Source organism: Mesoplodon bidens, assembly GCF_964165515.1.
Source record: "Mesoplodon bidens genome assembly, chromosome: 5".
NCBI lineage: Eukaryota > Metazoa > Chordata > Mammalia > Artiodactyla > Ziphiidae > Mesoplodon > Mesoplodon bidens.
The window spans coordinates 40,388,987-40,410,061 of record NC_138161.1 but is presented as its reverse complement, the minus strand read 5'-3'; the positions used below and the strand labels follow the sequence as shown (position 1 = coordinate 40,410,061).

Below are 21,075 nucleotides of genomic sequence, written 5' to 3'. Positions count from 1 at the left end.
CCCACTGCCGGGAGGCGGAGAGAGCTTGCAACTTCTCTCCAATCCGCGGCCGGCCCTCCCCGGGGTCCCCCTGCTGGGCGACCGGCCCGCCACCGAGCGAGTTGGAGGAACTTCGCGGAGCTCCGCGTCAGAGCCGGGAGAGGCGAGGTGCTCCCCCTCCTCCCCTGCGGGCCCCCTCACTCTGCCCCCGCCTCCCGGTCCTCGCCCAGCCGGGAGCGCCGGTGATAGGACGAGCCCCAGGCGTGCATTGTGTATATGCAAACCAGAGCCCGGTTCCCCAGGTCTGCCCGACCCCGGCCGGGGCTGCGGCTGCGGCTGGCGCTGCCGTGGGCGCCGCTGCCCTCGCCCGAGCCCCGCACTACCATGCTCCCGCCGCGCGGCGGGCCAATGCGTCCCCGAGTCGCTATATAAGCGCCGGCCAGGGGACACCCGGAGGGGCTGAAGATGAGGGTGCCCGCGCATGGGCCCCCGCCGATTGCCAACCCCTCCCGAGCCCGCGCCCCGCGCGGAGCCCACGGCCGCCGAGGACCCGCCTTCGCCACAGTAGCAGCTGGGGCTGCGACAGAGGCGGCAGCTGCGGCGGCGCCTCTCGCGCGAGCGCGTAGAGCAGCGGCCGCAGCTCCGGGGCCGCCGCTGCCCCGGCTGCCATGAGTTGTGCGGAGGTGATGTATCACCCCCAGCCGTATGGAGCGCCCCAGTATCTGCCCAACCCCGTGGCAGCTGCAACCTGCCCCACAGCCTATTACCACCCGGCGCCCCAACCTGGCCAGCAGGTGAGTCACCGACCGGGCAGCCTGCCGGGGGCGGGGGCGAGGGGCAGCGAGAGTATCGGTCTGGGGCTCCCAAGACGTCCCTCTGGGACGGGTGGCGCGGAGGATGCTCTGAGCCTTGCGGGAGCGCCCTTGAACAGAAAGCCATCAGAAGAGAAGAGCCGAGGCTTCGGGAAGGACGAGCTGCCAGGTGGACGGGTGGGGATTCCAAGCGAGGCATTACCTGGCTGGGGGCTTCAGTGAGCTCTTGTCACCGGCTCAGAAGCTATTCCTCATAGCCACCCTAGCTCTTAGGGCTCAGTTCTCTGAAGCTCACCAAGGGCATCTGTCTTAGGAGTATGTGAGTAAAGTTCCTTTAAACCAAATATTTTGTTTCCTTTGAAAAGGTGGAGTGTTTCAGGGTTTTTCTTGATTAAGATGATGAAATGTGTCACTGACATAGGGGAGGCTACCTGGACAGTGAGCCCATGGAATGACTTTTCTGGAACTTTATGGTGGAACATGGGTCTAGTGTAATATCTGTCAAATGTTACTAGAAGTTCTCTGCAAAGTCTGTCATTTTCCATGCTTAGGTGACAGGGATTGTTCCCCAAATTCCTCATTCATTTTTAATTGCATCAAAGCACAGAGATGTTATGGTTTGGTCTGTTGGACAGAAGAACCCTTTTCTTTCCCAGCTAAGAGGTAACCTTGGGTCACTGGATGCTGGGTCTCCACCATGCCCAGAGTGACTGAATGCTGTTGGATAAAAAGGATTCAGGAACTAGGGAGATGATAAAGTTCCTTTAGAACGGAGAGTAGGGTTCTGGGGGAATTAAGCACTAGGTACCCCTGGATGTTCCTCCCTGTTCGCCCGCAGTGTGTCAAGGCTTAGTTAGCACTACATAAAACACATATATGAGCATGTGGCCAGGGTCTGTACCAAAATAGGGTCCTGAGACTCTGGGAATTAGGGTGGGTTGATTTGGTGAGACTTAAAAAAAATATACATACTCTGAGGTAGAGACACCTATCAGGGATATAGATATGGTTCTGAAACTAACATTCACAGAATTTATTGATTGACCTTTTTTTTTTTAGTTTCTTAAAAAACATATATTTTATTGTGGTCTTCAGGGTTTGGCTCTTTAATTAATCTGGCCATTTAATTTATTTCCTCTACCCCTGTCTCTTTACTAGATTTATTGTGCTACTCTTTGGAAAGAAATTATAACTTCGGTTTAGAATTTAGGAACTGAAATTCAGCTGATTCTGGAAGAGTACATACTCTAGATTTATCTGCTGAATAGTATGAGCTTAACCAGGACAACTTGGGCAAAAGAGGAAGGAGCCCCACTTTCTAGCTATCTTCTTTTTTTTTCTTCATCATCTTCAGCATTTCAAAGCAAGATTACTTTTAGGGAGGTGAATGGGAAAACATTTTGTAATTTGTGATCAAGGGTGACAGGTTAAAACATTTTGGTTATGCTCTTTTTCTTTGGCTTTAATATAAAAGATAGAAGTAATGGAGGAAACCATTTAAGTCCAAGTCAGGCAAGTGATGCAAAGAGACGCTGGATATCCATTTTCTGTGTTTTATGAACACTGTGTCCCAGATGAACCACCCTTTTCTTCTTTACTTTCTTCCATCTCAGAGACTGTAGAGGCCTTAAATTATCAATTGGAATGTGGATGAGCAACAGCCTCAAACTTTACTAAACATTCAGAAAGGTATTTTTCCCCTTCAAAAATAACTTTAGCAGAATAGTTGTGAATAAGGTTTTATTTTCCAGAGTTGTGAAAATAGTTCCATTAAAATACGAATCTCTAGTGGGGGTTAGAATTGGAATACTTTTTTGAGCTAGAAAATAAAATTCAGTATCAGAAAAATTATAAATAACTAATCATGAAATTTAGCTTTCAATAAAAAATAACTCCAATACCTTACCTAACTTTTGCAGTTGCCCCGAAACTCAGTTCCCAAATCACATTCTTTTGTTAAGAACGTCAACAAACCAAAAAATGAGCTTTCTTTTTCACCTGAATTGTCCACCTCGATGAGTGGCACATATTAGTAAATAGTGATCCATTTCTGCTATCCTTTGAGCTTCTGTAGATATTGTTTAAGTAGATGTTAGGCTGAGTTGAACTTAGGAACTTAGTTGAGAAGTGTGCTTGAAATTTTCATGTTACTTTTACTCCACTGGCTTGTTCGAGATTACTTTTTTGTCAGGTAAAGCAACTATTTGACTATATAACTGGCTAGCAAAATAAAAAGACAGTAGTGTAACTACTGTTCTTTTACTGTCAGGGGTTTATTTTGATGACCTATATTTTCTGTTGGAAAACAGAGTAAATCAGGAAATTCTTATCAGGCTGACAGCATTTTTAGACTATGTGGTGCGTGGGTGAAGTGGGACTAATATTGACTTGGCCCCAACGTAGTCATCTGAGAATACATATTTTGGTTGTTTTTGCATTCCATAAGGTTTTATCATTATTATCCATGAAGATTGTTTTCTCTGTACATGGGAAGTGACCCCTAATAGCATCTTGCCTGGGAGACAAAAACAAGGGCTACGTGTCCTACTGTATTTGAAAAATTGACTTGTTGAGGACAGGAAGCAGAAAAAGTGATAGAGTTACAAAGTTTAATGGTCATTTAGAAAATGTTAGGAAAGAGAGCATTAAAGTTTTGTATCACTTCTGTATTTTCAATTATTGTAGTGTATCTTTGAACTGATTTTTTCCTCAAGTCCATATAGCTCTATAGTCCTTGTAAATTATTACCTCATAGTGGTTTATTATGATAGATTTTAAACATAGGTATATTTTCCTCTTAATGCATGATTATATAGCAGAAGTTCTTTTTTAAATAGTAGAACTTAATGCTCCAGGCACATGTATTTGCAGCTTTCCACCTAAAAGTACAATGTAATTTTGTGTAATTACAAGTGTAAAAGGCACTTGGAATTTTATTTCATTTTTTAATTGAACATATTATAAATCATAGGTGGGTAATAGGTTAGTACCTTAAAAACAGTGAACTGCGTATACATCAGGCTGCATTGCAGTGTGTTACTTAAGCATACAGTAGGCTAAGTGAATCAAAGTAAAATGTAAATATACCTAAAGAGTCAGTTTTATAGTCCCTGATGTTAATTCCTAGAAATTGCGTGGCTGTGCATAAATCTAACAGTGTGCTTTATAGAGCCAGGATTTGCTAAGGGATGCTAAGGTCTCTGGTCCCTGTGCCCACCATCTCTTCATTGCTTGAATGCATCCATCCCTACCAACTCCTCAGGAGAACTCTCGACTTAGTCTCTCAGCACGTGCTCCAAAGGCATGATGACACTGCAGAACGTGTACAGAAAGGAATGCATTTTTATCTCAGCAGTGACAGTAGGAAAAAAGAGAAAAAAAATTCAAAATATGTGTCAGGAAAAATTGAGGGAAACAATCATAAATTCCCTTCATACTCCATAGATTCCTCATCTTAAATGCAGACAATCTGTCATCTAAAATCTCCCTCCCCCCATATTTTCATAATGTTAACATTAGGGAGATACTTAAAGCAAAGCTTTCAGAACTGGGTGAGTTCATAGGTGAGGTGGTGAAAGCAGAGGAGAACACTCGCCCATTCTCTAATTGTGCATAGGAGTTTTTAACGATCGCACTTTGGGCTTCATATAAGTTAGAGCATATTGACGCTGCTCTCTTCAAGGGTGACAGCTGGGTGAATATGCACGCATGCTTTCACTTTAGAGAATTAAAAGTCTTGGGAGGCAGAACTCCAGTTCTAACTTTGTAAGGAGTTTTTCAAACTCTTTCTCTGGACTCTGCCACCTTGGTTAGGTCATAAAATCTGAGATTCTGTTTGTTAGGAAAAAACCCTGGGAAAACATACTTCAACCCCTCCTTTTTCAGATGGGGAAATTCATGTTTATAGGGCTGAAATGCCTGGCTAAAGATTTCAAAGCTAATTGGTAACAAAATTAGGACCACCGGATCCCCTGCTCCCCAGCAGAGCATCTTTCCACCATACCAAGCCGTCTCCCAAGAGTTTTTTTTTTTTTTTTTGCTATTGCACAATAGGCTTATTTCTGTCTTTAGTGCTCCAAATCAACTTTTTGATAAAGAAGATTAATATGCAGTAGATTCTTTGGCCTTGGAGCTTGAAATTCTTTCCAAGTCCTTGGTAGTGTACGTTTTTAGTTTAGGCATTCCAAAGTTGTTTTGCAAGCATTTGTCTTATGCTAATGACTTTTGTTATCCGTGTTGCATCCTTTGCTGATGAAGCAGAATATCCACTTAGCAAATGAACATGTATTTCTTTGAAAATAATATGCAGGAAGTGGTATTAACAGTCAGCTTTAAGTGCCTCATATATCATTGCTGTTCCAACATAAGTTTAGATTTATTAAGAGGAAAGCATACAATTACATTCTAAATAGTTTCAATACACAGTCCACTTATTTAAGTTGGAGGATACAATTTTCTTGCAACTGTAAGCAGGGACTTAAGTAGATTTATAAGAATTCATACAGGACTTCTTTGAGAGAGAACAGCCCCTCTGATTCCAAACTACACAAAGTAACTTGACTGTAGAGACTTAGAAGCTTCAAGTGCCCCAGAGCTTTATGCTCCCAATAACTTTCCAGCCAGAAAATTCAAAGCTAGAAGGAAAATTAAACTTTGAAATAACTAAGCTGAACTGTTGTCTCTGGCAGTCAACCAGAATGGAGATTACAATACGGATAGTAAGGGCAGGCTTGAAATCCATAAAATCATGTGCAGTGAGGCTACATTCACCAGAAAAACCAAATGCCGGGACAAGGAAGCATTCTGTGGAAATTTAAGTGAAGGATATTTTCATTCAACGCAAAGAAGTCCTACTTCACTTAGTGCTTGGTAAAGTCTCACACCTCACAGAGTTGGAGATGACGGGGACATGACTCATAACAGCAGAAATAAGGGGGATCAGTGGGTAGAACGAACCTGCACGGTGCTTCCTTGGACAACTACAGAAGAGATGCTGTGTTGACCCGGTTAGGCAGTATGTACATTTCTGTCTTGTGTTTTTCTGTGCAAAGGGGATTGTCCATAAGACTAAAAATATTATGCGCAAGATGCCTAACGCAGATTCTAAAGCGAACTCGAGAGTTAAGTGACTACCATTCTAAAACCCAGCCACTTAACTTGAATCCCATTCCCATCGGCCCTATTTCCAACTGGCTTTAAAAGGAAATCTCAAAACTGATACATCTAATAATACATAACAATTTAAGGTATTGTCTCTAGAAAAACATTTTCATTCAAGAAACAAAAACTCTCCAATACTTGAATTTCAGACTCTGGCAGAGATAGTGGAGGAAATAATTTTGGTCAAAACTTTGCACTGACTCTTTTAAAAAGCACGTCTTTCAGCAGCTGGTTTTCTGCTTTAACTATTCATTTAGGGAGACCCTAATAATGACTTGAACCATTAGACCCAAACGTCTGTTGCTAGAAGCAAGTCATGAATGCCATATTTATAGATATTTCCGTGGATACCAGATTTATTTCAGTAATTTACAAGTATGGTCTGAACTGGGATAACTGAACTATTTCTCACTTGTCTCATACTTCAGTAGAGAAAAAAAAAAAAAAAAAAAAAGGAAAGAAAAGAAAGGAAGAAGGGCCTAAACCGAACAGGTGTCCTTTCCTCTTAAAACTATGTTGTTTTAGTGTGTGAAAACACTTGTCCTTGGGGGATGGGGTGGGGATATTTGAAGGATGCCTCCTTTCTGGTTACTGTGAAGATAGCTAAAGGAAGTACCCAAACTAATTTCTAGGAATTGGGCTAGATGACCTATGTCTGAAAATGAATTAGTCTTCAATGATCTGTAGGGTTTTTTTGACCAGTGTCCTGCAAAATCAGAAAAGGCAGCCAACGTAAGAAACAAAATTAAGTGTGAGTTTGTCTAGAGCTCCAGCATGTTGCTTATTAGCCTACAGAGTTGGACGAGACCTCTGAGATAATGAAGTCAAAATTCCTCATCTTCAGAAGAGGAAGCTGAGGGCCAAAGGTTTCGGTGCCTTACCCAGATTCATGAACTAGTTTTGGTCAAATCCCCTTAACCATTCCAGTTCTCTTTCTACTGTGTTCCCTTTCCATCTGGGCTTCTTTAGAAGCAACAAAAGCAATTAGTAATTCACCTAGTGTTACCCTCTTACTTTTCTCATTTAAAAATTTTTGAATACTAGCTACTTGGAGAAATTAGACAATTAGCCATGTAGATAAACCTGGAGGTTCTCTTTCTTTACCATTTCCCTTACAACCCTCTCTCAACTGCTGTGACTTTCATTTTTGTGGCTCCGAGCCTTTGCACAATGACTGACACAAAATAAGAATTAACTGGCAATTCGATGACTAACAGATAACGTTTAAAAAGTGAAATCATCCCCTAAATCTCATAATAAGATTATGTAAACATACCAGAAATTTATACATCAGAAACTGTTGTTTCATTCAAAGCAGTCAGTTTGAGAGAGAACACATACCCTCATGATGTGATCATTGCTTAAAACATTTTGGGAATGCAAATTTTGAAATTCTCAGCCTGTGGCGCATTTTTTTTTAACATCCTCAAAACTGGAAAAAATTCATCCTTTGAGGGGATGGGTTTGATTTTTTTTGATAATGACCAGAATCACTGAGTGGCAGGTGTGCTCAAAAATAGCTAATATTATTTTTGGTTTGCTACAACTACTGTTAAGAAAAATAAAAAACAAACAACAAAAAAAAAACAAAGCAAACACAGAATCTCGAGGTCTGAGTGTGTCTAGTAAATTGGCTCCACTCACATTTCCAAAATAGGATTTCCAGAAAAATTGTATTTTGTATCTGACTTGCCAAGGGGACAACACATTTCTAGATATAGAAGGGCAGGTTCATCTAGATATACATATATTTTGAAAAGCACTGTATTATTTAATAGCCATATCTTTGATATGTTTACATCCCTAGTTTTTAAGTGTTATAAATAACTTTAGACTTTCTTCAGTTAGCATATGATGCCACGCTGACTGTGGGCTTCTATTTGTTTATACAGTTAAACTAAATATTATATAGAGACTCATTTTCTTTAGTCTGCTTTCTTGGCAGATGCTTTGTTGTCAGACAGAAATAGGTTCTAATCCTATCCTTGCCATTTACTAGTTAGATGATCTGGCCAAGTAAATCGGTTTTTGCATATATACATTGAGAATAACTATGTGGACAAAATATTTGAGTATGTGTGACAGTTAGTGAAATAAAATATATCGAAGGTCTGTGAACTATCTTCCTTATCCTGACCCACCTTCCCGCAACCTGATTCCTCCTCCTCCAAATAGGCCAAGGACCAAAACTTCAAGTCTCTCTGGGATAGATTTAAAAATCTGTTATTCGGGCTTCCCTGGTGACGCAGTAGTTGAGAGTCCGCCTGCCGATGCAGGGGACATGGGTTCGTGCCCCGGTCCGGGAAGATCCCACATGCCGCGGAGCAGCTGGGCCCGTGAGCCATGGCTGCTGAGCCTGCGCGTCCGGAGCCTGTGCTCCGCAACGGGAGAGGCCACAACAGTGAGAGGCCCGTGTACCGCAAAAAAAAAAAAAAAAAAAAAAAAAAAAAAAAAAAAAATCTGTTATTCAAGTAAATTCAGAAAAATAGGATCAAAGAGCAGCACACTGCTTTATGGGCTTTATAGTTTTGAAACATTGACTATGGGCTAGTGGTCCTTTCTTACAGGCTCTAACCATGTCTCAGGGTGAAAGAATCATTGCATTTAGAGAAGATAGCCAGTAGAAATTAAAAAAAAAAAAAAGTTGTTTCCAAATATCCAATGATTCATTAAAATACTTTTGTTTCCTTAGAAAAAAAGTTTCCACATATGCACAGTAATCATTTGGCATTTTGTAGGCTTAAGCCTTGGGAAGTTAGTGGTATTTGGCTCCTGACATAGAAGTCTTTCTCTTGTCAGACAAATCCTTTCCCCGGCACATTCCTGTGCGAGTTTGTTTCTGTTGTGCCTGATGGCAGGCTGTGAGGTGTTTGGGCATGGTTCGCACTGCCTAGGCGGACTCCTTCACACTGCTACTTTCAAGTCTTTCTGAGTTAATTTTAACTCTGTGCCGTTAACTCGGTCACTGTTTCATCTAAACTCAAGGGTTCTTTTACCTGAAGGAAATTTGTCATTACTCTGCAATGGGGCATGAACCAGTTAAGGTGCATTCAATAAACCAAATGGTAGTCTTTGAAATTCCTTCTGATGACTAATTTTTGTTAATAATTCGTGTCTAGTAAGAAAAATATGAATACTTCTGACAGATTGGGCTATTTTTAGGGTGTGATAGTGCATTTTGAGAAAAATATGAACCACATTGCCTTTCAGCATTGATTCAGGAAATCTGGGTTCTGATGATTTGAGATTTATTTTCAAGTTTAAAATTTTATATATTACTTTCAAGAATGAAGATAACACTAAGGAAGTTTCATTCCAAGGAGCAAACACCAAGTAAATACAGAATATGGCAACAGTGTATATAAATAACATACTTAGTTTTTTTTTTAAAAAAAAAACAAAGGATTGATTTACAGTCACAAAAGCACAGATAACTGAAGGCAGTTGAGGCTTAAGAGTCACTGGGGAAGAAGATTAGGATAGTGTGAATGTTAGCATATGGATCAATTGCTGTTTAAATTGTGTGTTCCCGTCTTCTTCATGCTCACACTTGATGTTTAAAAAATGTATGTAAATTCAGTGTTGCCATTTTAGAAGGCTATCAGGCTGTTTGGATTCTTTAGAATTCTTATTTTAACCAGTGATGTTGATGGTGTGGTCATAAATGCTCCTGTGTGTTGTAAATGTAATTATTTAAATGGGTACACTAATTGTGAAAATTGATGCAAAATGCAAGAGAGGGGTGATAAATATGCTTTATATCCTGCCCATTGGTAGCTATATCATAGGCTCCTTTTTTATTTTATTTTTTTAATAGTCTCCAGCAAATTTATTTAACTAGTAGAAGACCTGACTCAAAGAGCTGGGAGAGAGAGAAAAAAGTATATTTTATAATCATCCTCCCAACATGTATTTAAATAGAGGAGTCAATATAGATATTTTTATAGTACCACGGGTATTTGAAAGGAATATTTCAATATATACTTATATAAATGCATATGTGTATATATAGATATATATTACATATATAGGAAATATAAAGATTATAGGGAATCAATGCATCCATTGTCAGAATTGACATTTAGAAAATAGACTCATAAAAGGTATTTTGATACAATGGAAGATTTTGCTTAATTTTTCCCATTTCATAGTGAAAAATGTATAACTTATTTGTATCCAACTACTCAGCAATTGGTTAAAAAAGAATAACATAAAATTATATAGCATTTAGAAAATTGTGTAATCTTAAATAGACTGAAAATCTATAGTTTAAATTCAACTGCCATCAATGTAAAAAGTAAGAAATTTTATTGATACCATTATTGATCATAGTACTATGCTACATTTGCATACAAATGGAGCCTATATTTGCATTTGATTTGCAGTTCTCAAATCTTTCACATATATATAACTTTAATTTTATTTTATCTAAGAATCAATTGCTAATTGGGATAAAATTTTAAAAAAAGTCTTTCTTTGGATAATTAACATAGCCAAGGCTCTTTCATTTAAGGAATAAGCATTAAAATTAAACAAATTAAACAAGTAGATGCAAAGCCTGACTCTCACAAACTGATGCTGCACTGGACATTAATGAGAAAAAAGAAATCGGTTTAATAGATTATACTGAACACTTAAGGCAGTGAAGCCACTCTGTAGATCAGTTTTAATCTTCTTCCTAAATAAAAACAGTGCTTCTTTCTAATATGCCTGAATATTCGGCAGAGTGTGTGTATTTGCTTAAAATGGTATAACTTCAGTAAAGGCACACGTGCCCGGAGAAGCAGTACTGTGATTTAACTAATAAATAGTAATATTCATGTAACTTTATAATGGAATTTAAAGCCAGGAATAACTGTAGAGGTCAGTTAGTTCAATCTTTTCATTTTATACATAACCTATATTACTACGGTGTTCTTTACTATTGAAGTTAAACATAACCATGTTCAAATCTGAGCAGAACAGATTGTAAGAATTTTATAACCACTCAGTCATTACAATCACCTATTCATCAGCAAGGCATATTCACTCACAGGGAATGAATCATCTATTCATCAAGAAGTGATAACCATACTGACACAGATTTCAAATAAAAAGGGAGATACATATAGTGTGTGTGTATATATAACAGCCCTAAATAATAAGCAGCAGCTTGTAATGTGCCTGAACATTTCAGACCCTACCTCATACAAGAACAACATATTCATTGCTGGGGTTCAGTTTTTCGAATGAGGCATTTATAATTTGGGGCTACAGATTTTGGGGCTAGTAATTACCACTAGAAACATTGAGTCTTGGTTATGTGTTTTGATAACATTTGCCAAACTATGTGTTTACTGAATATTCTAGAATGATTTATTTTTTTCTACTGACATTCACTTTCCAACATGCATTTTTTTCTGAAATAAGAAAAATGGTCTGACAAAGGGTCAGGTTTTTAAGATGATAGGATGCTCATTTTGTCATTAAGATAATGAGTTTTATAGTTTTTTAGGATTATTTTCTTATATATAATTTGTACTAAAGTTGTTGATTATAAAAATATGTGCTCTATGAAAAATATTTGGAAATATTGAAAAGTAGGAATAAGAAAATAACAACCAACTACAAGCTTACCACCCAGAAAAAGAACACAAAACAACATTTTGGTGATTTTTTTATTCTGCACTAGATACCCCTCCCCTGACACATACATGTACACACATATGTACATCTGTGTATTTTTATTATGCATTCTGGGTCCATCACTTATAAGCTCTGTGACCTTTGGCAAGTTACTTCACTTCTCTGTGCCTCACTTCTTCATATTTAAAATATGGAGAGTAATAATAACCACATTATAGAATTGTAAAGATTACATGGGGTAATAAATATAAGAGTATCAGTCATAATATAAACTATTACTAGAGCTATGATTTTCTGTTTTGAAAATATTTTAAAATTACCAAATTCTTTTCATTTTGATTTGAAAGCCATCCTAGCCATTGCTAGTATCTTGTATTATTTTCAGCAAGTCATCATAATACCTTCTTTTTCCCTTTTATGATAATGGTGGTAAGTGGAACATCTGAAAAATATGTTCCATGCAAAATGGATCTTCACACAGACTTATTTTGTCGTTTTAGTTTTATTTTTGAGAAATAAGTTCAGCACATCTGCCAAATCCTTTGATAAGATGCTACATTCCTGTTTTTATTTTAGTGTATTTCATTTATGAAAAATTCTTTTCTTCTCCACCCCTCCCCCAGACAGTTAGGCCTACCATCTCCATTCCTCCCCGTCCCGAACTATAATGTTGCTGTACATTAAATCTTTAAAATAGAAACGGGAACAAAAATGGAAGGGCTCTGTCACTTTCTTTCTTTTTTTTTTTTAAAGTCATTCTCCTTTTGGTATATCTAAATTAAGCAAAAAAACAAGCCTGCCTTTCACAGTCTGAGAATATACCATTGGATAATGGACATCTTTTTTTTGTTGCCAAATTTGAAATAGAAAAGTCTTTTTTTTCAGGGTGGGAAGCAGAAGGCTGGTTTGGGGAGGGGGAAGGTGGAGTAAATCAAATGAAGAAGAATCAGTTTGTGAACATATGTTAATGTTTAGATTTTTTTTTTTTTTTAGTGAAAAGTTAACTCGTTAATGATTTTTGTACAAACTGTCTTTGATACTGTGTTTTGTTTATTCCATCCCAGAAGAAGTTAGCGGTATACAGCAAGATGCAGGACTCTCTGGAAGTCACCCTTCCCAGCAAACAAGAGGAGGAGGAGGAGGAGGAGGAGGAGGAGGAGGAGGAGGAGAAAGACCAGCCTGCCGAGATGGAGTACCTTAACTCTCGCTGTGTCCTTTTCACTTATTTCCAGGGAGACATTGGGTCAGTAGTGGATGAACACTTCTCAAGAGCTTTGGGCCAAGCCAGCACCCTTCATCCAGAATCTGCCATTTCAAAAAGCAAGATGGGGCTAACCCCCTTATGGCGAGGTAAGAATTCCAAAGCAGATGCTCTCCAGGGCACTGGCTCTGTTTCGCAACCGTCTGTACCAGGTTCCAGCTGGAGACTTGCCCCTGGAGGACGGATATCCACTCGCTTTTTAATTTTTAAGGACAGCAAGGAATTTCTTTCAGACAAACAGCTGGATCAGTTTTGTCACATGTGGAATGCAGGGTTGGAAAGGATGCAGTCACACCCCTTAAATTCCTCGTGGAAAGTAGTGATGCAACTGGCCTGAGTTCATAGTGGCAGGATTGAGCTGTGAAGCACCATTCCTTAAGCCCCGATGGCCCAATTTGGATCTCTAAATAATAGGCGTGCCTGGATCAGTGTTTAAAAATTAGCTCTTGCTCATTCCACGAGGTGCTACGTGATGACATAGCAGAGGTCTGAGTCTGACCCAGGAATACATACTTTGAAAGCCTTTTGTGTTCTCTTGATGGCTTTCTCTGTCCTGCTTTGTTGTGATGTTAACTCTTTGTAATGTACAACCCAGATATTATTGACTGTATCTCCCTGGTTTAAGCTATTTTTTTTGAACTCAGTAAAACAAAGCAATAGATTGGGCTTCCTCTCCTTTATTCCCCTCTATATAGAGGTCACAGAGATGTGTGTTTGAATCTGATTTCTGATTCACAGAAAATGGTCGGATGACAACTTAATTGAGATAATTACAATATTAGAGAAAAAACAATCCATCATTCCAATGGTAGTTTTAGAGAAATATGAATGTTTCTTCTGAACTCACCTGATTCTAAGAAGAATCTAGTAAAATGGTTCTCAATGTGTGGTTTCCAGGACGAGGAATACGTGCATCTTATGGGAGTTGTTAGAAATGCAAATTCGTGGTCCAAGCCCCAAAACTACTGAATCAGAAACTCAGGGGGAGAGTATCTTGTGTTTTAACCAGCCCTCCCAGGGATTCAGATGCAGGCTCAAGTTTGATAATTGTTGATCTAGTGCTGTTAAAAATCACAGATTGCAGCCCCCTTATTTGGACCTTCGAATCAGACAGAGGCTCCAGAGGGAGGCTCTGGGAATCACTGTAATAAGTGCCCCATGTGATCCTATGGTGTGGAGAGGCTGGCCACCAGTGATAGGTCACCTGTGATGGGTCACCTGTGGTAGGGGGCAGGTGAGAAGTGATGAGTGGTCGGTCCCCTCTCAGCATCAGAAGAATGGTTCTTTCTTGTCTGCCTGCCTTTCCTTCCCTTTTCTCTCCTCCCCTCCCCTTCTCTCTTTTCACCATCCCTCCCTTCTTTTCTCCTTTCTGATAATAAATATGAACAACATTGACATACACAGTGACTTTAAAGAGGAAGGTGGAATCCATATTCAAGTGACCTAGACCTTGGTAGAGGTGAACTGGGAAGCATACTGCTTATTTGATTATTAATTATGGACTTCCCACAAGAACTGAGAACTTAGTCCTTGAAACCCTAAGATGCTAATAGAACCAACAATGTCCTATTTGATAGCACATTGTGAATACTTTTAATAGTTTGTGGAGGGTGAAAATAAGAAAACTTCAGTGAATTAGCTGACTTTACTAAATAGTTTGATATATCAATAATAAATCCTATTACGACAATCAGTCCCAGGAGAGTAATAAATGCAATGCCTAATTCTTTTAGCATACTAGCATATGCAACCCAGTGATCATTTAACTTGGAATATAGGAGCGAAAGCCCCAAATTATAGCTAGATGTAAGAGTGATTTTCTAAAGTATCATAACCATAATAGTTTTAAGTGAGGTGTTGTGTAAATGCAAAAACTCTACATATCAGTGTTTTTCCCATAATCTGCATGACTGAATTAATGGAGAGGATCTTTGGAAGGCTGTCAAATTTCAGTATAGAAAGTGTGGATAATGGTAATGTTTTAGTAAGTATTATTAGAGTTTTCTTGGCATTATCTTAAATCTAGCCTTCAAATCTATCTCCTGTTTCATACATTGACTTATGCAGCAAATATTTATTAAGGTCCTACTATGTTCTAGGTAGTGGGAATATAGCAGTGGACAGGAGAGTCTAAGCTTCTACACTCAATGGAGCTTTCTAGTGAAAGAGACAGGCAATATATATATAATGAGATGCAAGGTATTATTTTACTTAGGGTGATAACAGATGGTCTCTCTAAGACTTACATTTGAGCACAGACCCGAAGGAAATAAGAGCACTTCTTATCACACAAATATCTAGGGGAAAATTATTTAAGGCAGAGGGAACAGCCAGTGCAAAGGCCCTGAGGAAGAACTGAACTTGAGTGTTCAACGAGAATCCAAAATACTAGTGTGATTGGAATGAAAAGAAGAGGTATAAGTAGAGACCAGAATTTTTAGAGCTTTGTATGTTAGTTTATCAGAGTAGCCCAGGCAAACACAGCATGCTCTTCAATTTCCATCTCTTCCTCTTCCACTGAGACTATATATATCCTATCTAGTTAATTCACATCATTTTCCCCAATACTCAGGATAATGCATTTCTATGTGAAAAATATGGAATATGAATTGAATGATCAAGTGATTAAATTAGATGAACCAAGTTCATACTATGTACCCAGGATTAGAAAGCAAAAATGTCTTTAATAGAGAATTTATTAGTAATAAGTTGTATGCAACCTTTGGGTACAGTTTTCTTATTTATAAAATAAGGGGGTTGAATTAAGTGGTTGTTGAAATCTTTTTTTCTGTGAAGTTCTATGATTTGAAATGTATTATTTACTTTCCACTTGTGAATAAAACTTTGCCATAGTTGTTTCTAGTTGTGAATTAGTGTTTTTAGTTAAGTATACGTAAGTTGGATAAGATTCATATGAAATCCACAAAATGTAGTTAAGGATTTAGCAACTATTGAATATGTTAAAGAGAAGTATAATAAATTGAGATTCCCATGTCTAGTTAAGAGAGTTGCTGGAAATATTGTATTAATTGCCAAAGCAACGCAGGTTTGCATAATGCGGTCTTTGGTTGGATTATGTTTGTTTTGGGTTCAAGTTTGGACCTTATTACTGCCTGGTTGCAATGTTATCTTCGATTAATTCTCAAAGTCTCTCTGAGATTAACTTCAGCTGTAATGTGTGTTGATTAATACCCATCTCCTAGGGTTGTGTTGTAAAGATATTTTGATAATATATATGAATTATTTGGCATAAGGCTTGATGCAAGGCACTGACTGAAGGTCAGATGCCTTTTCTCTCTTCCTTAAGTAAGTTTCAATGCATTTGGCACATAGAAAACCAACCTTGGGTTTTTATTCAGAAACACTGTTTTCTGGGAGTTTGTATTCCTGGCAAAAACACAGTGTTTTGGACATACTAAGCACTCAAGGTTATTGACAATGTTGATGGCCGTGGCAATAATACTTTAGGAGGAGCTGCTGACCAGCTGTATTAAATTAAAGGGTCTAATTTATGGCATGAGGTTTTTACAGTGCTACACAAGTGCTACAGTACTTCAAAGGAATTTAAAACTGAATTATGTTTGGTTGCAGAATGTATTTCCACAGTAAATCTTTAGGCAAATGATAGAGTGTCAGCTAATGATGGAACAGCGGTCATACGTTGCGTCTGTATCTTGATGGTGTTAGGAAAGTCCTCTTTAGACGTTTTGCAGCTTTGAGGCAAACAGTTGACAGTAAATATTTGTACTTTATTTGACATGACATCATAACGACTACCTCTTCTCCCATTATATCCCCTCATGGATTGAGTAGGGCTTCTCAGTTAAGAAAACCTAATGAATCTGACTGTCTCCTCATCCCATCCAATAGAAGCATCGGCTTCAAATATGTCTATTCACTGACCTCAGTGCTTAAGTGTTATTACAGAAAGTGTGTGTGTGTGCGCGTGTGTGTGTGTGTGTGTGTGTGTGTGTGTGTGTAGGGAAAGCGAGTAGTTAAGTCAAGACATAGACAAATATGTCACTGGCTTAAAAACTATGCTGAGTGGTAAACTTGATATGCTTTTTCTTGTTGTAGTTGAAAAGTAAATGTTTTCTGCATGACTGATCTACATCTGTCTTCTTGGAGCAACATTCTCATAAGAAAGCCCTCTCAAAATGAGCATTAAACTTAGCAAAGAGGAGGAAGGCGAGAGAGGGACTATCTCCTGGGCCGACTGAGACAGGGACGGAGAGAGTTGGGCGGCATCTCTAAGAGGCACTGGAAGTAATCGCTGCTGGGAAGCTTAGAACAAACACGTGGGAGGAAATTGAGGCCTGGTTTATCTCATTGCCCTGCCTCCAAGGAGTAGGGCATCTGACAGCACCCCTTGAAACTCTCACTTTAGAGTCACAAGGCCCATTTTTGAGCAACTCTAGAACAAAATACCTGGAGGGCAGTCTTTTGATATAATGGTAATGCTTAATACCTGAGTGACAGAAAACACTGGAACACGTATCATTTCACCTCTGACCCAATGATTTGTTTTTATGGGAAGCAGAACAAGAGGAAGGGAATTAAAATTAGAGCTAGGGCCCTCTAGGTTGAGAATGGAGTAGCAGTTTTTTTCACTGAGGTTAATAAAAAGGTAAATATTATCTTTTAACATGGCTGTTTTCAATCAGTATTTATTCTAAGAATACGTTTTCTGGAGATTTTTAAGATGACTTAAGATAGAGGTTCTACAACATTTTATGGCCCCATTTTTCCTTTTAATATAGTTTTCATTTTCTTTTCAAAATTAGGTAACAGAATATTTATTTTTTAACAGTATATGTTGAATTTTCTCTTGCATAAAATGTTTGCCCTTAGGTTGTTTCTCAGAGACACTGAAGTTTAATGTAAAAAATATCCCAGTTACTGTGAAATTGAAAAAAACACCTGATGTTCCATGTTAAAGTCCTTTATGTCTCTAAGACATATTTCTGCTAAAAACCATGCCAGTGAGATTACTGGGTATGCTTTGGGTGGGTTGTATGGGACAATTTCTTTTTTTCTTTTTTCTTTTTTTGTTGTTGTTTAGAAATAAGGGTGTGTATGCATGTGTAATATTCTTTGATCCCAAATGCAAACTGAACCAAAGTATATTTAGACTTTTTGTACATGTTAGACTCAGTGTTCACGTCATCCAAATATCCAGTATCACTGAGCCCAAAGTCACCACAGAGTGTGAATATCGCATAGTTCTGAATTGCTAAAAAGTAATATTGCATGGAAAGAGCGTGTGCAGTTTTTCATAAGCTTTTTCATCCAAAAAATGTGGCTGTGATTAAATACTTGTAAGCAAAGAGTCATGTAATGAAAAAATTTACACACATATGAAATAAGCACACTGATTCCCAGGCATGGAACAAAGAATATCATCTGTTTCTTTGTATCAAGAATTTCTTTTTTAACAATCAAGATACCAGATAGTGGTTTTGAAATGTAGACTTGTCCATAAACATTTTCTGTTCAATATAGTTTCATTTACTTGTAGACTGCAACATTATTTTTGAAAAGGGTTGCATAGATCTCTGCAAACTTTATGTTAATCTCAGGAGACATACTGACTGGGAAAATATTAAGTTGCTTCTAATTTGATTTTTCCCTGGGGCATTTTAAAGCTTTGTTCAGCCTCTATGGGGTGCATTTTTTAGAATAGATTTCTACTTTCAATGCTAATGTGTTCACTAATCACAATACAATACGTCATAAGTAGGATAATATTTTTGGTAAGGAATTTTTTCATTATTCCTATTTCTGCACGTATATCCAAAATGCATAAGCATCTGTAAAATAAAATTAGGTCCGTGGACATACAAATGGAAAGAAACAAAAGGAAAGCATCCAGGGAAATGACATATACTCTCTGTACTTTTGACATTTTAATGGGGGATATTAATAAAGAGAACTCTCTGTCTCTGGCACACACCTGTGGGTTGAGTTCAGCTGCTTTTATAATGGGATTCTGGCCCCGCAAGAGATACAAATTATGAGCAGAATGAAGGGTTTGCCACCAAAGATTGGATCTGTGAGAACAAAGGAGCAGATTGGTGGTGGCAAAGCTGCACTGTATAATATAAGGAGCCTCTATAAACTCTTTGTATGAGTTTTAAACGTTAACAGCTTTCTACTGTGGGTATGATAGAAATATTCTACAAATGACCATCATTTAAGGCAAATTGAATTTTCTTCCTACAGCTTACACAATTTTCCTTCTTGTCATTAGCAGCCGCGTTTCATATGTCAAAGGAAGACCATTCTTAAATAGAACATATTTGCCTCAATGCCAGTAAGTGACTTTAAGTGCTAGTTTCTGATAGATTGTGATTGTGACAAAACTAAGCCATTCGAGTAAAAGTTTGCCAGGATTGTTGGAAGGTTTGAAGAAGAGATTGTCCTTTCATCCTTTGCCTCTTGAAGAATATCATCGCTTAGATTTCCTCAAGGGTTTTGAGCTCCATGGAGATCCTGAGCAGTGGGTGGGAGGAAACTTGAACTGAGACACTGAATAGCCATCTGTCTATGGATGGGGTGGATGATATCTCTGCTCTAGGGCTGATGGGGAGAGAGAGGAAGAGCTCGCAGTGTTAGTGCCACAGCCTTTAGGGAAGCTAGAGAAAGGAAATGTTTGAACAAACTGGTGATAATCGTAGTTACGTTCATCAAATTACATATGTAGGGGTTGAGTCAAGTTATATAAGCTTTCCCTGAGGCAAGAAAACTATGTCCTGGAAGTTTATGACGTGAGAACGTGAACATGTCAGACTTCTGAATACTTTTATTTCACAGTACTTCTTAGGATATCTTGCATTCCATGGAAAGATCTAGCAAGGTTCTTTTATGTGGAACCCAGTACAAAAATACTATTTTACTGTACTTGCATGACTAATGTACTAAGCAACTTTATCATTATCTATAGATACAAATACTCCATAAGACATGTCACAGAATGGTTAGAAGTTTGGGACCAGAAGATATTTGGAATTAAATGAGCTCAGATGCCTCATATTTGATTGGAAGACACTGAGCCACAGAGAGGCCAACAGATCATTTGGGGTCCTACAATGAGACAGGGTAATTGCTGGGTGTCAGCTTTCTGGCTGAGCACCCCAGACTCCCAGGCCAGTGCTTGCTTAGTTACCCTGTGCTGGAGGCACCTGGCTCTCACTGGAGGTATCAAGCTTTCTAAACACAGTTCTGACTATAACACTCCCTAGATTAAAATGCTTTTAAGCTCACTGGATCTCCTCAGGACAGCGCCCACACTTAGTGCATGGCTCATAAAAACATACCCATGTAGGTCCTTCTTAGACCATAGTCTGTTTGCCATCATCTGCCCACTGAACTCTTTTCTGTCCCTCAAATGCTATTTGTGTGTGTATGTGTAGTTTTGGGCCTTTTTTTCACATACTTTTTCATTAGCCTAAAACAGCAGTCCCCAAACTTTATGACACCTGGGACCTGTTTCATGGAAGACAATTTTTCTACAGAGGAGGTGGGTAGGGGGGAGGGTTTCGGGATGATTCAAGTGCATTACATTTATTGTGCCCTTTATTTCTATTATTATTACATTGTAATATAATGAAATAATTATACAACTCACCATAATGCTGACAGGGGGTGGAGCTCAGGTGGTAATGCGAATGATAGGCAGTGGCATGGACATATACACACTACCAAACGTAAAACAGATAGCTAGTGGGAAGCAGCCGCATAGCACAGGGAGATCAGCTCGGTGCTTTGTGACCACCTAGAGGGGTGGGATAGGGAGGGTGGGAGTGAGACACAAGAGGGAAGAGATATGGGAACATATGTACATGTATGACTGATTCACTTTGTTATAAAGCAGAAACTAACACACCATTGTAAAGCAATTATACTCCAATAAAGATGTAAAAAAAAATACAGAGGAAGCTTCGTTCGCTCTCCTGCTGCTTACCTCCTGCTGTGTAGCCTGGTTCTGAACAGACCACGGACCACTACCGGTCCGTGGCTCGGGGGTTGGAGACCCCTGGCCTAAAATACTCTTCCCTACCTCTTCACAAGGCTAGCCCCCCTGACCCTTTCTATTTAGCTATTAATTTCTTAGGCAGCTTTAGTGCCTTCTCCCTGTATTTCCCCTTATGAGAGCACAAACCAAATTACATTGTTCATGTCTGTTTACTTATCTGTCCCCTGCCAGATTGTGATTAAAGGGGATATCTGTCCAGTCAT

At 38.8% G+C, this 21,075-nt stretch overlaps 1 protein-coding gene across 4 annotated transcripts in view; it reads left to right on the top strand.

Annotated features, from left to right (window-relative positions):
• The first annotated feature begins 276 nt into the window (after window positions 1-276).
• VGLL3 (vestigial like family member 3) overlaps window positions 277-21,075 on the top strand; it is a 42,647-nt gene continuing 21,848 nt past the window's right edge. The window contains exons 1-2 of one of the 4 annotated variants that reach the window (XM_081234485.1): window positions 277-773; window positions 12,644-12,926. In XM_081234485.1, coding sequence (XP_081090611.1) covers window positions 648-773; window positions 12,644-12,926 — 409 coding nt within the window. In that variant the 5' untranslated portion in view covers window positions 277-647. Of the gene's footprint in view, window positions 774-1,022; window positions 1,111-12,640; window positions 12,927-21,075 lie in introns of those variants that run through there. The other 3 variants (XM_081234487.1, XM_081234484.1, XM_081234486.1) reach the window with 3 other exon arrangements.